Genomic DNA, 17,907 nt, shown 5'->3' with positions numbered 1-17,907 from the left:
TTGACATCGCAGTTACAAACTGCACGCAGACACTGCAATGGCAGGTCTGACAACCCTTTACAGGGCTGCTTGAGTGAGTGGCACAACCAGAGCTGCAAGCCCACCATCAGCATTTGATTTAAGAACCCGGGCACTCGCAGTGCACTTTGCTAGGGACTCACCAGTAAACCAAATATGCCAATCATGGAAACACCAAGCCATAATAAAATTTACAACGGGAGCACTTGCACTTTAACACTGAACAGCAGTGACAAAGTGAGCAAATTCCCTAAACCAGCAAAAACAGAGTCAAAACCAGGAGGTCAGAAAACAAAAAGGCCGTGGAAAAACGCCAAAAGATGCCAGGTCTAACAACTGTATAGTAATGTTTTGCAAATAATGGGTAGCAAACACATTCATACTGTTTTCCTTTTTATTACGAAGATATTCAGTGTTCTGTATATCCTTCCCAACCTCACCCTTCTGTGAGGACAAGTTGGTATATTACTTCCCAGCATACGGTTGCTAAAAGTAGTGTGAACCAACACATACTCACCAATACCTCGGTGGGGTTCTGGCGGAGTGGATACAAACTTCAGAACCTCGGCCCGTTTTTCTCGCAGTCCCCACCGGTATAGGATCTCACCGTAACACTTCTTGAAGTCATCAAACTGTGGGGTGTTGGCAGGATCAAGAAGTCTGTGTGAAACAACACAAGCACACACCATTAAGAAACCCTACAGTGAAATTGAGGTGTATGACTGACCAGCTAAACTGCAACTTCTTCCCTTTGTTTTGAATACTGATTAATAATCCAGTTTTCTCTAAGAAGCAGCCAACTGCAGATATTTGCATTTACAACAATTCTAAACCATCCAGTAATTAAAAAGACTAGGCATATTGGCCTAAAGTGCAGATAATATGTATGTTGCAGAGGCTTATAGGAATAGTGGGGCCCTAACAGAGGTGTGGTGTCCATAGATGTAGAGGCTGTGTGACCCTGCGTTAGATATGCTTTTGCTAGGAAGTGGTAAACCTTTTACCCAGGAAAAGAGTTTGTGATACCCACCAAATACAGAAAGTGCAGCATAAAAAGGTGCAAGGTATTTACTACTCTATTACCTACAGTCGCCCCCTCTTCAAGTCTTGTTGGACTTCACTGACAATATGGAAGGGGATCAACGCACTCTTCCACAGCACGAAGCAGTGCTTTAAAAAAGTTGGAAGCCCAACTAGGCTTCCCTGCCTCCAGGCAAAGATTCCCTTGAAGCACCCTTGCATTCCCATATTCCGGTTCCTTCACACTCCTTCCGAAGGCAGAGTCCTTAAAAATAAGTGTGGGGATTGCTCATGTAGTGCCTGTTCTGGTGAAAAAGCAACCTGGCCCGTCTTCCCTCTTAGGAAAGATCACAAAAACTCAAACCCCAGACATAATTGAAGCAAAAAAGAAGGTCATTACTGAGGTTTGTCCATAAATGTTCTTCATCATAGCTTGATGCATCCTTTGTAGAATGAAGAATATAGTGAATAATGTTTGAAAAAACACATGACGTGTAGTTGAACAACTCACTGCTTTAAAGATCACATGCAGTGAATGTGTCAATGGAAAGCTACTTCCACAATGTCTGCCATTATGGTCTGGGCATAAAAGCACTTTTGATAGCAAACAACCTTCACAGAATAACACTAACACACACTGAAAGGCCCAAACCGTGCCAAAGAATCTTTGGCAGCATGTGTGGTTTAATCACAGTGCATCCACACATCAGTAATACCTAAAGACAGACAGTTACATTATCCAAATAAAACCTAGAACTCTGCTGACACCCATCACGCAGCCTATAATGTAAAGTACTTTTATGATCTTTATTTTTAAGATCGAATAAAGTTATTTGATTGATTGACACCCAGAGTGTGGAGATTGCTCACTGGGAATGTAATTGTTAAATGTCACTGGTTTCAAAGAAAATGCACAATCTCACTTACTTTTTATTTTTGTCGTGCTGGTCACGCTCTCGCTCACGAGGGTCGAGGTGTACTGTTCCATAGCGAGAATCTTCAGGCGATGACTCGATCCATGTGATTGCTTGTTCAGGGTCCCGGCTCACTGCAGAAGATAGAGAAAATACAAATCTACTGTTATAAGGCCACAACTAGCCCCAAAGTTTTTTTGTATGTGTGAAATACGAGGAAAATAGAGGAAAGGAGTGCTGATGATCTTCAATATGGATAGTGTCAGAGGGTCTAAAAAGGTCTATGTAAGGTTCATTAGACTAACAAAGGTGAGTGTCAATTAATCTATTGAATGTGAAGACACATTGATGGATACCTGTGATCACTAACAGAATACCCATCAGTCACCACTCGGAACCGCCCTAAATCATTTGGGATTCCTATTTACAGCTAGGTCCACCACTGCTTTAGATTAAAGGTCAGATGGGTTAACCTTAAGAAAACCTTAGTGGTGGCCTGCGTGGTTCTGAGTGTCACAAACTACCCAGCAAGATGGAATGAGGGTGACTGATTTGCAGTGCTCGTGTACAAAAACGTGATGAGTGAGTGAAATTTAAAAATGGGTGAGGGAGCATGAAATGAGACTAGCTTTATTCTGTTCTATGCTCACTCCACCATTGCTAAAAAGAGCAACATAAGTAGATTAGCAAATATCTACCTAGATGTAAACAAGGTCAACATGTTTCAGCAATTCACAAGAGACCAAAGAGTCTGTTGCTTTCATCAGGACCAAAAATAAAGAAATGCTACTGCAAAAAGGTGTAGTGAAATTAAAGTAAGTAAAAAATCACCGTGACTACATACTAATGGTACTGCGACATGAAAAAAGATCACCTGATTCTCTAGGTGTGTTCTTTATTTGCAGACGTAATGTATGTCACTGTAAAGAGAAGAAACACAAACAAACGTGAGTGAAATGACCACATACATATAGACTTGGCAATGTGTGATTCATCCACATTTGACAATAAACCAGATTTGAATATCAACCAATGGTTTTAATGCAATACCTCATTGGATATGTATTTTAACAACATGAAATACTTAGTTGGACAATTTTCATGCAGAAGTTAGTGCTCCATCTTACCCTGATAATAGAAGCACATGGCCTCACCCCGCCTGGCAACGGCTCAGGACTGAAGGGAAGCCCCGCTCTGGTGAAAAGAAGCAAAAAGACCGAGACATGTCATTGCTTCATAGTCACACAACAAAAAGCACACTAGCAAGTATTGTGAGAGAAAAAATTGGCAAGAGAATAACGTTATGAACGAACATCACATGGTGTTTGTCATGGAACTGTAGAAATGTAACACAACACCCAGTTTGTATTGAGGGTTTGAATTCTTGTTTAGCGGTTTAGTTGGTTAAAGCCATTTAGCGTTGGCCCAATCATGGTTGTTTGAAATAGATTGCCACAAACACCAAAAGGCAGATACAGAGACTGTATCGTCTATCAAGACCGGAGGGTGTGTTAGCACTCGATAGTTTTTAATGCCGCTGTCATGAATATCTACGCGCTAAAAGCTCCATATGTCAAGTTTGAAGAGCCATAAGTAAAAGGAAAACATTGAATATCCTGAGCTTGGCGCTTTAAGAAAAAGTTCCTTACAGACTAATCTTGGTTTAATGCACGGCTTACCTTTCCGTCGGTGCTCCTTCGCTACCATCTGAGCCAGTTGGGGAGGTACCGAACCGGAGGAGAGGCTGCCGTTAAAAGCTGTCTGTTAGTTGGCTCGCAGCCGGCCGCGTGACCGGAGCCACCAATCGGAGTGCCTGTTTGTCAAGAGATTATCAACGAAGTACGCTATTAGTGGTTAGATGATCACGTGAGCATACCTGCCTATGTTACCAGGTCATCTATTGGCCGGCAGGAGCTATGTCTACAGTTGCTAGGAAACCAACCCACACTGTAACCGAAGTCGTATCTTACTCGGTATTATCACTAGTTCTGAAGCAGAATAATTGTTAATATGCAAAAATAACTACTCAATCAAAAGGGCAGAAATTCGATTTGTCTATATCATACACTCGTAAAGAGATCGATTCTCTCATCTAGATTTCCTCTATAGACAGTGATCATGCAATAACATACGGAAATCTATAACATCTTTAAAGGGCAGACCACGGAATATTATCATTCAGCCCACCTCTATTGGTTCCCAATTTAAACACCCATTTCTGTTCTCGACGTAACAGAAAATTGGAATAATCTGTAATGTGGGGAGGGATATATGGCTGTTCGAGTACAGTCCAATTAAACTCAGTAGGAGCATGTTGTTTCTCTAGAAAGTGATTAGTTAATCTAGTTGCCTGTCTCTTGCAACGGATAGTGCTTTTGTGCTCGGAAATGCGGATCTTAATTTTCCGAGTCGTCATTCCCACATATCTCAAGCCACAAGGGCAAGTAATGAGATATATCAGTTTCTCACTGTTGCAGTTGGTAAAAATGTTCAATTTCCAGGGTCTGTTAGTGCCAATATCAATTTCAGTTGTCTTGGATGTTTGAGGGCAAGCTTGGCAAGAACCACACGGGTGGTGGCCTACCACAGGTGGAAGGTCCCATATCGTGCCAAGAGCCCTTGGCAATCTGTTGTAAGGTCTGGTATGGACAATCCGATCCCGCAAGTTAGGACCTCTCTTGAAGGAAAACAGTGGTAAATCAATGGTCTCGTGTCCAGTGTTCAATATTGACCAGTGTCTTTTTATTATTTTCTGGATTTGGTTAGACAGTGTCCCAAAAGTACTAACACAAGTCAGTCTGTTGGTGGTCTCTTTTACTACTGATGGTTCTAAGAGAGCTAGTCTATTGTTGTTCTTTGCCCGCTTCATTGATTTTTTCACTAGTTTTGGTGGATATTTCCTACAGTGAAGCTGATGTTGTAAGGCTTTGGCGTGTACATTATAGCTTTCATTTGTGGAGCAATTCCTATGTACCCTTAAGAATTGCCCGTAGGGCAGATTCTCTCTCAGAGACTTGGGATGGTGACTGTCAAAACTGAGCAAAGAGTTCCTCGCCATCGGTTTTTTGTAGAGCTCAGATTGAAGGCCTAATGGAGTGGAAAAGATTCTCAAATCTAGAAAGGCAAGCTCAGTTCTATTGAACTCAACAGTAAAACGGAGGAAAGCATTCCTACTGTTTAGCCAGTTGTGGAAGGCCACTAGATCTTCCTGTGTCCCACACCATATCACAAGTATATTGTCGATATACCTTTTCCAAACTTTTATCAACGTGATTAAAGGATTGGTGTTGCTGAGGACAAACTCCTGCTCAAAGTAATGTACATATAAATTTGCCAGACTGGGAGCATAAATGCTCCCCATGCTGGTCCCAGATGTTTGCAAATATACTGTCTCTTCAAACTTAAAAAAGTTCTTTTTCATGGCTAAGGTGGCACAAGTCATGATGAAGCTGACCGGTGTTATACTGTCCAAATCTCGAGCCATCAAGAGAGAAGATATGACTTCCAACGTCTCATCTTGTGGTATTGATGTATAGAGTGACTCTACATCAAAAGATACAAGATGATCTTTCTCTGTGTCAAAATCAATGTCAGGTAGGAGACGAAGCACATCCGTAGTGTCTTTGAGGTAAGTAGGCATTTCTAGCACCATGGGACGTAGAAAGTGATCCACGAAGGTGGAAAGGGGTTCTAAAATAGAACCAATACCCGAAATTATCGGGCGCCCTGGAGGAAGTCTCTGGGTCTTGTGCACCTTCGGGAGGCAATAGAAATAGGGCATTACTGGATGTTCTGTGACCAAAAAGGTTGCTTCTTGTCGAGTGACCCAGCATGGGGAGTTTTGACAGTCACCATCCCAAGTCTCTGAGAGAGAATCTGCCCTACGGGCAATTCTTAAGGGTACATAGGATTTGCTCCACAAATGAAAGCTATAACGTACACGCCAAAGCCTTACAACATCAGCTTCACTGTAGGAAATATCCACCAAAACTAGTGAAAAAATCAATGAAGCGGGCAAAGAACAACAATAGACTAGCTCTCTTAGAACCATCAGTAGTAAAAGAGACCACCAACAGACTGACTTGTGTTAGTACTTTTGGTACACTGTCTAACCAAATCCAGAAAATAATAAAAAGACACTGGTCAATATTGAACACTGGACACGAGACCATTGATTTACCACTGTTTTCCTTCAAGAGAGGTCCTAACTTGCGGGATCGGATTGTCCATACCAGACCTTACAACAGATTGCTAAGGGCTCTTGGCACGATATGGGACCTTCCACCTGTGGTAGGCCACCACCCGTGTGGTTCTTGCCAAGCTTGCCCTCAAACATCCAAGACAACTGAAATTGATATTGGCACTAACAGACCCTGAACATTGAACAGATTTACCAACTGCAACAGTGAGAAACTGATATATCTCATTACTTGCCCTTGTGGCTTGAGATATGTGGGAATGACGACTCGGAAAATTAAGATCCGCATTTCCGAGCACAAAAGCACTATCCGTTGTAAGAGACAGGCAACTAGATTAACTAATCACTTTCTAGAGAAACAACATGCTCCTACTGAGTTTAATTGGACTGTACTCGAACAGCCATATATCCCTCCCCACATTACAGATTATACCAATTTTCTGTTACGTCGAGAACAGAAATGGGTGTTTAAATTGGGAACCAATGGGTGTTTAAATTGGGAACCAATAGAGGTGGGCTGAATGATAATATTCCGTGGTCTGCCCTTTAAAGATGTTATAGATTTCCGTATGTTATTGCATTATCACTGTCTATAGAGGAAATCTAGATTAGAGAATCGATCTCTTTACGAGTGTATGATATAGACAATTCGAATTTCTGCCCTTTTGATTGAGTAGTTATTTTTGCATATTAACAATTATTCTGCTTCAGAACTGGTGATAATACCGAGTAAGATACGACTTCGGTTACAGTGTGGGTTGGTTTCCTAGCAACTGTAGACATAGCTCCTGCCGGCCAATAGATGACCTGGTAACATAGGCAGGTATGCTCACGTGATCATCTAACCACTAATAGCGTACTTCGTTGATAATCTCTTGACAAACAGACACTCCGATAGGTGGCTCCGGTCACGTGGCCGGCTGCAAGCCAACTAACAGACAGCTTTTAACGGCAGCCTCTCCTCCGGTTCGGTACCTCCCCAACTGGCTCAGATGGTAGCGAAGGAGCACCGACGCAGAGGTAAGCCGTGCATTAAACCGAGATTAGTCTGTGAGGAACTTTTTCTTTAAGCGCCAAGCTCAGGATATTCAATGTTTTCCTTTTACTTATGGCTCTTCAAACTTTAACATATGGAGCTTTTAGCGCGTAGATATTCATGACAGCGGCATTAAAAACTATCGAGTGCTAACACACCCTCCGCTCTTGATAGACGATACAGTCTCTGTATCTGCCTTTTGGTGTTTGTGGCAATCTATTTCAAACAACCATGATTGGGCCAACGCTAAATGGCTTTAACCAACTAAACCGCTAAACAAGAATTCAAACCCTCAATACAAACTGGGTGTTGTGTTACATTTCCACAGTTCCATGACAAACACCATGTGATGTTCGTTCATAACGTTATTCTCTTGCCAATTTTTTCTCTCACAATACTTGCTAGCGTGCTTTTTGTTGTGTGACTATGAAGCAATGACATGTCTCGGTCTTTTTGCTTCTTTTCAACAGAGCGGGGCTTCCCTTCAGTCCTGAGCCGTTGCCAGGCGGGGTGAGGCCATGTGCTTCTATTATCAGGGTAAGATGGAGCACTAACTTCTGCATGAAAATTGTCCAACTAAGTATTTCATGTTGTTAAAATACATATCCAATGAGGTATTGCATTAAAACCATTGGTTGATAGTCAAATCTGGTTTATTGTCAAATGTGGATGAATCACACATTGCCAAGTCTATATGTATGTGGTCATTTCACTCGCGTTTGTTTGTGTTTCTTCTCTTTACAGTGACATACATTACGTCTGCAAATAAAGAACACACCTAGAGAATCAGGTGATCTTTTTTCATGTTGCAGTACCATTAGTATGTAGTCACGGTGATTTTCTACTTACTTTAATTTCACTACACCTTTTTGCAGTAGCATTTCTTTATTTTTGGTCCTGATGAAAGCAACAGACTCTTTGGTCTCTTGTGAATTGCTGAAACATGTTGACCTTGTTTACATCTAGGTAGATATTTGCTAATCTACTTATGTTGCTCTTTTTAGCAATGGTGGAGTGAGCATAGAACAGAATAAAGCTAGTCTCATTTCATGCTCCCTCACCCATTTTTAAATGTCACTCACTCATCACGTTTGTGTACACGAGCACTGAAAATCAGTCACCCTCATTCCATCTTGCTGGGTAGTTTGTGACACTCAGAACCACGCATGCCACCACTAAGGTTTTCTTAAGATTAAACCATCTGACCTTTAATCTAAACCAGTGGTGGACCTAGCTGTGAATAGGAATCCCAAATGATGTAGGGCGGTTCCGAGTGGTGACTGATGGGTATTCTGTTAGTGATCACAGGTATCCATCAATGTGTCTTCATATTCAATAGATGAATTGACACTCACCTTTGTTAGTCTAATGAACCACACATAGACCTTTTTAGACCCTCTGACACTCTTGTGTTTTATGCATTCAGCTAGGGAATGTGTCTTTGTTTGGTCTGTAAACTCCCTTAGGCCCTTTCTCACCATATTGTTGTTTTTGATCTTCAATATGGGCCTATAAAAACACAGTTGCTCCCTTTCGGTATTGTTTACAGTTTACCTGTATTTGCTTGAGAAAGCATATCTGTCACAGTTGTGTTGTCTGTACCTTGGGCTCATCTGAGAGACATTTGCAGGGTTAACAGGGTTGAGAATACAAGCATTGGCAAAGCCAATAGGTCTTGCATGTGCAAGAGCTGTTGGATTTGCCGACGTGTTTTAGCCATGTTGTACACCTTTGTGGCTTCTGTTCAGCATGGCTAAAACTTAAGTTAGAGGAGCGGCGTGGAGTAGGGAGGGGTAGATTGGGGTAAAGTGGAATGGGAAGATTGGGGTAGAGTGGGGTAGAATGGAGGGTAGATTAGCATGGTAGACTGGAGTAGGGTAGATTGGGGTCACTAATGTCTACGCTCCCAACACTAGACTTCTAGAATGATCTAACTAAGCAGATTGAAACCATCCCTGACTCGGCCATGCATATCCTGGCGGGGGACTTCAATCTTCCGTTAGACCCGGCACTAGACAGAGATTCAAGGTGTGCTTATCACAATAACAAATCTCAAAAAGCCTTTACTAATCGTTGCTCACGTTTTGACCTACTGGACTCCTGGAGACTGCAGAACCCCACAGGGAGGGAATACACGTTTTACTCACCACCCCACAACTCATACACACTTATTGACTATCTATTTGTCACCAGTAATGCTACCTCTAGAATTGTGGAGACGTCGATATAACCCAGAGTGGTGTCAAATCACTCCTGTATCTCGCTCTTCATATCTAGTATAAAACCGTCCTGTCGTCAGTCCACTTGGAGACTGAATGATGAAGTGTTGGGAAAGGAACAATCTAGAAATCTCATAGAAGATGCAATCCAGTCTTACCTCTTATACAACAAAAGAAATGACACTTCTGACCTGAGCCGCTGGGAAGCTTTGAAAAGTACTATTAGGGGTGAAATCATTAAAATCGGGTCTGTCATAAACAAGGATTACAATAAGGCCCTTGACGCACTAGAAAAGGAGATCTGAGTCCTAGAAAATAAACACGAAGCATCTAGAGATGAGTTAGTAATGAACGAATTGGTGAACAAGAAATATGAATATAATAAAATAATAAGCAATAGAGTTTGGGTCTGGATAAACAGACAAAAAAGATTCAAACTTTGCAAATCAAATAAAGCGGGCAAGAGCCTAGCTGCATACTTAAAATTTAAGATACAGAAAAACACGATTAATAGTATTAAGGATTACAAAGGTGTAACGCACTCTGACCCAGAAAAGATTGCGGAAATCTTTAAAAAGTTCTACAACGTGCTATACTCAAAAAACAAAGAAGTTGGGACTGACTAAATCCAGGATTACCTAAACGAGTGCGACCTGCCAACTCTATCAGAAGCGGAACAAGCAGAACTAGCCCAATTACCGAACTGGAAATTAAAAGCTCAATCAAATCACTTAAATGTGGGAAGGCTCCTGGCCCCAATGGGTTTAGCGCAAAATTCTATAAATGTTTCTCATCACTCTTATCCCTCCCACTTTTACACTTGTTCCACGAACTTAGTGAGGCTGGTCACAGGTAAGCTGTCTGAAGCCATCATTGCAGTCATACCTAAGGAGGGGAAAGACCCAACACTCCCTAAAAACTACAGACCGATTTCCCTCATCAACATAGACTGTAAGCTTTTTGCAATGATTCTAGCTAACCGCCTACAGAAATTCCTGCCCAAACTTATTCACGCTTCTCAGGTTGGCTTTTTAATGAACAGACTATCTAGCGACAACACCAGAATTTTAGCCCACGTACTAGAAAAGGCAAAACCTATTAATTCACCTACTGTATCCATCACACTTGCACCGAAAAGGCTTTTGATAAAGTTGACTGGACTTACCTAGAAGCGGCTCTGAATAAGTTTAGGCTTGGGGGGAATTTTACACGAATGGTATTGTCGCTATATTTCAGCCCCTCAGCTAGGGTACGAGCGGGTGGACCGATTTCGTCACCCTTCCAGTTACATCAAGGAACCAGACAGGGTTGCCCCCTCCCTCCCTCACTATTTTTACTTGCCATTGAACCGTTCATGTATCACATCAGGAATAATGACCGCATTTCAGGGGTCCACTTTAACGACGGTTAAGATTACAGCTTACGCCGATGACGTTTTGGTAGTCTCGGAAAAAGCCGATGAGGCCAACCCTGCTCTCATGTCTACAATTGAAAGCTTCTTTAGCGTGTCCGGTTATAAACTAAATAAAGATAAAACTGAAGTAAAGCTCCTGAATAACCGAGGCAACAAAGATATTATGGGGGGTTACGGCCTAACTTGGCAACCTAAATGTTTTAAATACCTGGGCCTTGACTTTGATACAGACTTGATTTCGACCCTCCACACTAACAAAAACCTAGTTCTCAAAAAGATCTCCACACTACTGGAAGGATGGTCTCGTAAATATCTCTCATGGTGGGGTAGAGCTGAAATGCTGAAAATGATGGTGACCCCGTTAGTAAGTTATCTAGCTAGTATGCTGCCGATGACTTTCTCCGCTGACTTTTTGAACAAGATTGAGAAGCTCTTCAATGCATTCCTTGGGCAGGGGAAGAAACCCAGAATATCACTGACTAAACTACAATTATCTAAATAGAAAGGCGGTTTGGGTCTCCCCAACTTTAGGAATTATCAAACAGCATTTCTATGCAAACAAGGAGCCAACTGGTTGACCGTACACTCGGACTATACTCCGGTTTGGCTTGATATAGAGAGGTAACTCATCTCCAAAATGCCTTTACCTGCTCTCCTCACCATGGATCTCTCTCACCTCCCTAACTCGCGTTATATTCTTCTTAACAACAGACGGGCCCTCCTAAGACTGGACCTTCCACACAAATTGAAAATACGTAAATCTAATATAGCTGCCTTGTGACGAAAACCCTCCCTGAGGATAGACGGCACTATGCTGTATTTGGGGCCCTGGTCCCAGAAAGGTATAAACTTAATAAAAGATCTTTACGAAGGCCCCCACCCGCTACCCTTCTCAACTCTTCAAAGCCAGCACAACTTAACCCCCATGGATTTTTACGACTTTTTGAAATTGAAAGCTCTCCTGTCCGCACACTCCATTAAACCTTGTGAGCCCCCGCTCACTTCCCTACTCTCACGATTTTTGAAAACGGGCCATACTGTTTCTAAAATCTACAAACTTCTTCTACCCAACCCTAGGAAAACGCATACACGTAATGAGGTTTATTGGGAATCTGAACCCAACTTCTCCAATATCCCATTTGAATGGGACAAGATATACAGTACCGCCTTCTCGAATAAAATATCTCCTATTCGGTCTCAGACTAAATATATGCTACTTAATCGTTCATACTGGACTCCTGAAAAACTTTTTAAACTAGGCTTAAGAGATACACCGTTATGCTGGAACTGGAACTCTGTTGTTGGAAACCTCGCTCATATGCTCTTTACCTGCCCCACCCTACAGCTTTAGTGGGATAAAATCTATGACTGCTTAGAACACATTTTTAACATCAAACCCCCTAGAGAATTTTCATATGTCCTAATAGGCACCCTTGACCCAACGCTTGCCAGTGATAACGATCGTCTACTGATGGATCTCCTGCTAATTTTAGCCTGTAAAGTCATACTATGCAAATGGAAAAACTCTAGGGACGTATCCTTTAGAATGTGGCAAGAGTGGCTGTCCTTCTTGAGAGGTGCAGACAACCCGGCTCTCACACCTCCCTGTGGCGTAAGACTAACCGGAAACTCTGGAAGTCCTTAGACGCCTCCTCATTTTCATTTAACCCGCCATGAATATACTCTATTGTAATGATTTAAGCAGCGTTGTTATAAATACACTGAATTGTATGTAACCACTCTGACTCTATGCATGGATACTTGTATTGGAAATCCTCGCTTACTGCTACTTTTTCATGATGCAGCTTGCATGTATGTATTGAATGTAATCAATAGGTGCTTGAGCACCCCCGATATGTATGCAATGTAATGTAACTTATATGTATTATTTTGTCTGACCCATTTCTTTTTCTTTTATTTCTTTCATTTCATTTCTTTCCTTTATTCTTCCTTTGCTTTGATGAATTCTTGATGCATTTCTTTATAATTGTTTTATTTCAATAAAAATGACTTGAATACAAAAAAGATTGGGGTGGAGTGGGGTAGGTTGGAGTGGAGTAGACGAGGGAAGATTAGAGTGGAGTAGATAGGGGGGTAGATTAGGTGGATTATAGTAGGGTAGAATGGAATGGAGTGAGTAGGGCTATCTTATGGTCATTTGCAGTGGGGTAGATTGGAGTAGGGTAGTTTGGAAAGGCATAGGGCAGATTGGGGTGGAGTGGGTCGGATTGGATCGGAGCAGGGTAGATTTTAGTGGCGGGTGGTAGATTGGGGAAAGTGGAATGGAGTGTTGTAGATTGGGAGTGGGGTAGATTGGGTGGATTAGAGTGGGTAGACTGGAGTGGGGTAGAGTGGAGTGGGGTAGGTTAGACTGGAGTGGTGTGGAGTCGAGATTGGAGTCAAGTGAGATACATTAGGGTGGAATGGGGTTGATTAGGGTGGAATGGGGTTGATTAGGGTGGAATGGGGTATATCAGGGTGGAATGGAGTGGGGTAGGTTGGAGTGGAGTAGACTTGGGAAGATTAGAGTGGAGTAGATAGGATGGGTAGATTAGTTTGATTATAGTAGGGTAGAATGGAGTGAGTAGGGCTATCTTAGGGTCATTTACAGAGGGGTAGATTGGAGTAGGGTAATTTGGAAAGGGGTTGGGTAGATTGGGGTGGAGTGGGTCGGATTGGATCAGAGCAGGGTAGATTTTAGTGGCGTGTGGTAGATTGGGGAAAGTGGAATGGAGTGTTGTAGATTGGGGTAGAGGGGAGTGGGGTAGATTGGGTGGATTAGAGTGGGTAGACTGGAGTGGGGTAGAGTGGAGTGGGGTAGATTAGACTGGAGTGGGGTGTATTAGGGTGGAATGGGGTTGATTAGGGTGGAATGGGGTTGATTAGGGTGGAATGGTGTACACCAGGGTGGAATGGAGTGGGGTAGGTTGGAGTGGGGTAGACAGAAGAGGGATGATTGGAGTGGGGTAGCATGGAGTGGAGATAGGTGGTTAAGAGTGGAGTGGTGTACATTGCAGTGAGGTGGCGTGAAGTGGTGTTGAGTGGAGTAAATGGGGGTAGATTGGGGAGAGGGGTAGAGTGGAGTGGGGTAGACTGGGTAGATTGAAGCAGAGTGGGTAGATTTGGGTGGAGTGAAGTAGATTGGAGTGGACATGATTTGGATAGATTGGAGTGGGGTAGAGTAGAGTGGGGTGGAGTAGATTGGAGTGGCATGGGGTAGATTGTGGTAGAGTGTGGTAGATTGTAGTGAAGTGGGGTACATTTGATCGTAGTTAGCGAATTGGGATAGATTGGAGTGGGGTAGATTGAAGTGGGGTTGATTGGAGTGGTGTAAATTGGGGAGGGGTACATTGCAGTGGGGCAGATTGGAGTTGAGTGGGATAGAGTGAAGTGGGGTAGACTGAAGTGGAGAAGCTTGGGGTAGATTGGAATGGAGTAAATTAGGGTAGATTGTGGCAAAGTGGAGTGGTGTACTTTGGAGTGGAGTGCTGTGTCGTGGAGTCGAGTGGCGTGGAGTCGAGTGGCATGCTGTAGAGTGTCTTAGAGTGGAGGGACATAGAATGGAGTGTCATAGAATCGAGAGGTGTGGCATAGAGTGGAGTGGCATAGTGGGGTGTACGCATGGTGTGGTAGTGCGCTGCCATTACAGATAACACATTCCCAATTGAAATTACCATTACATTTGCACCACAATACGGTTTTACTGCTCACAAATGATAATGTGTGCAAATGTTATCATTTAGTGTATTGATGTGTTTTGATCGCATTCAAATATTTGTTTACACCACACTTTAGAATTTAGGCCAAAGAAGCCATCCCTCCGGACTTGGCTGTCCAGGCAGTAGTGTCTTGCAACCGTGTGCAGCGATGCCCACGTAGCTGCCTGACAGATGTCTTGTAAGGGCACTCCCCGGCCCAGAGCAGTTGTAGTCGCCATGGCTCGGGTGGAATGAGCCCGCAATCCAACAGGGGGCTCCTTCTTAGCCAAGGAGTAACATGCCTGGATACACAAGATGATCCACCGGGAGATGGTCCGCTTGTGCACCGCTTTCCCCTTCTTAGCGCCCACGTAACCAACAAAGAGTTGGTCATCCACCCGGAACTGGCATGTGCGATCTAAATAGAACGAGAGCGCACGTTTTGGGTCCAGACGGTGGAGCCGCTCTTCCTCTTTAGAGGGATGCGGTGGCGGAAAGAAGGTTGGCAAGGTGATAGACTGCCCGATGTGGAAGGCTGTGACAACCTTGGGTAGGAAAGATGGCTTAGTACGCAACACAACTTTGTCCGGATGGACAGAAAGGAAAGGTGGAGTACAAGAAAGGGCCTGGAGCTCACTCACTCTCCTGGCAGAGGTGATGGCAACCAGGAAAGCAGTCTTCAGAGTAAGAAGGCGGAGAGGACAGTTGTGAAGTGGCTCAAAGGGACCGCACATCAGAAATGTAAGAACAAGGTTCAAGTCCCACTGAGGCATCACAAACGGAACAGGAGGGAATGTATGTGTGTGATGCCTTTTAGAAATCTATTTACAATAGGGGACTTGAACAAAGAAGGTTGATCAGGCAGCCTCAGAAAGGCTGAAAGGGCAGAAAGGTAGCCCTTGATAGTGCCCAGAGCAGAGCCCTGCTGGGCAAGAGAAAGAAAGGTGAGAAGAACCTCAGAGAGAGGGGCAGCAAGAGGATCCACAGCCTTTGCTGTGCACCATGCCACAAATCTGTTCCACCTGCAGGCGTATCCCGTTTTTGTGGAGGGACGCCTGGCTGCCAGAATGACATTACAGACTTCAGGAGGCAAGTCAAATGGCCTCAACTGTCGCCGCTCAATCTCCAAGCATGGAGGTGGAGACTGGACAGGTTCGGGTGGAGGACCGTCCCCTGCTGCTGCGACAGAAGGTCCTCCCGAAGAGGCAGACGAACCGGGGTATCGACTGACATACTGAGTAGCTCTGGATACTAGTACCTTCGTGCCAAGTCCGGAGCCACAAGGATGACTTGGGCCCGGTCGCGCTTGGTCTTCTTCAGCACTCTGGGCAGAAGTGGTATAGGCGGAAAGGCGTACAATAGACCGCAACTCCACTCGCGACGAAAAGCGTCTCAGAGCGAGTGCTGCCTTGGAAATTCCAACGCGCAGAACTGATGACATTGCGCGTTCTCTTCGGTGGTGAATAGATCTAAACAAGGCTTTCCCCATTGCTGAAAGAGGCCTGCGCCACGTCCGCGTTCAGACGCCATTCGTGATCCATCATGCACCGACGGCTGAGCTCGTCCGCCCTGGCGTTCAGAGAACCTGCCAGGTGTTGAGCCACCAGGGTCACGCCCTGGCGTTCCAGCCATTGCCAGAGACGCAGAGCCTCCTGGCAAAGGGTCCACGACCCCACCCCGCCCTGTTTGTTGCAGTACCACATGGCGGTGGAGTTGTCCATGAACAGCTGCACTACACTCCCCCGGACAGTGGGGAGGAATGCCTTCAGTGCTAGACGAATCGCCCGTAACTCCAACAGGTTGATGTGGAGCCGGGCCTCCGCCGAAGACAAGAGGCCTCTGATCTCCGCCTCTCCCACGTGGCCTCCCCAGCCCTGGAGGGACGCGTCCGTCACAACTACATGCTCCGGTTGGGGAAGGGAGAGGGACCTGCCGCTGACCCAATCGCGGTCCGTGAGCCACCACTGCAGCTGTCTCGCAGTGCCCTCCGAGATCAGGACGTGGTCGGACAGGTTGCCCTGATGCTGGGCCCACTGAAACTTCAGGTCCCACTGCAGAGCCCGCATCCGCCACCTGGCGTGATGCACCAGTAGGATGCAGGAGGCCATCAGCCCCAGAAGCCACAACGTCAACCTGACCGAGACCCGGGATAACGGCTGAAAGATGGGAATCAGAGCCTGAATATCCCGGATCCGCTGTTCGGGTGGATAAACCCAAAACCGCGCCGAGTCGAGAACCGCTCCGATGAAGAGGAGCTTCTGAGAGGACACAGGTGTGACTTTGGCACATTGATGGAGAACCCCAGCTGGTGCAGGAGATCTGCCGTAGTCTGGAGGTGGCTGACGACTGTCTGGGGCGAGCCCGCCTTCAACAACCAGTCGTCGAGGTAGGGGAAGACTGAAACCCCTAACCTGCGCAGATGAGCTGCGACCACCGCCATCACCTTTGTGAACACCCGTGGGGCGCTGGTAAGGCCGAAGGGGAGCACGGTATACTGAAAGTGCTCGTGGCCAACGGTAAACCGCAGGTAGCGCCGGTGGGCCGGCAGGACGGGGATGTGGAAATAAGCGTCCTGCAAGTCCAACGCTACCATCCAGTCTCCTGGGTCTAGGGCAGCTAAGACCTGAGCCAGTGTCAGTATTCCGTAGGTCCAAGATAGAGCATAGGCCCCCTTTGCCCTTCTTGGGTACCAGAAAGTAGTGGGAATAGCAACCACACCCTACTTCTGGCCCAGGAACGCGCTCGATGGCCCCCTTGGCCAAGAGGGCCGTAACTTCCTCCTGCAGAAGTCGCAAATGATCCCCCGATACACGGTGGGTCTGCGGTGGCATGGCTGGAGGAGTCTCCTCGAAGGGGAGGGAGTAGCCCCTTCGGACGATCTGCAGCACCCACCTGTCCGATGTGACGGTGCGCCAGTGGAGGAGGTGATGGCGAACCCTGCCCCCCACTGGCGTCACATGGGCCTGAAAGCACGGACTAGGAGGGTTTTGAGGCGGATGCTGTGGGGGAAGGTGTGGACTGACCTCGCCGTTGTCCCCGACCGCCGCCACGGCGGTTTTCACGGCCGCCACCGCGTTGGGTATTGCCCTGCGGAGCCTGGCTAGCAGCACGTGTGGGTACACCCCTTCCATGGCCACGAAAGGAATGAAAGGCAGCCGATTGCTGGCGCGGGGCCGAGAGGCCCAAGGACTTGGCCGTAGCCCTGGAGTCCTTAAAGCGCTCAAGCGCATGGTCTGCCTTGTCGCCAAAAAGGCGACGGCCATCAAACGGCAGGTCCATCAGTGTGTTGTGGACATCGGCTGAAAAGTTGGCGGACCTCAACCAGGCGTGACGTCTGACCGCCACCGTCGTTGCCATCGCTCTACCTAGAGAGTCGGTGGTATCCAGCCC

At 45.5% G+C, this 17,907-nt stretch overlaps 1 protein-coding gene across 1 annotated transcript in view; it reads right to left on the bottom strand.

Moving 5' to 3' along the window:
- Positions 1-17,907, bottom strand: part of WDR59 (WD repeat domain 59) — an 885,758-nt gene that overhangs the window by 59,341 nt on the left and 808,510 nt on the right. Inside the window, exons 24-25 of the mRNA XM_078670030.1 lie at positions 1,966-2,086; positions 536-678 (exon numbers count right to left, since the gene is read on the bottom strand). Coding sequence (XP_078526156.1) covers positions 536-678; positions 1,966-2,086 — 264 coding nt within the window. The remainder of the gene's footprint in view (positions 1-535; positions 679-1,965; positions 2,087-17,907) is intronic.

The sequence above is a fragment of the Lissotriton helveticus genome, chromosome 12 (genome assembly GCF_964261635.1).
Source record: "Lissotriton helveticus chromosome 12, aLisHel1.1, whole genome shotgun sequence".
Taxonomy (NCBI): domain Eukaryota; kingdom Metazoa; phylum Chordata; class Amphibia; order Caudata; family Salamandridae; genus Lissotriton; species Lissotriton helveticus.
This window is presented reverse-complemented; position numbering and strand designations above follow the sequence as displayed.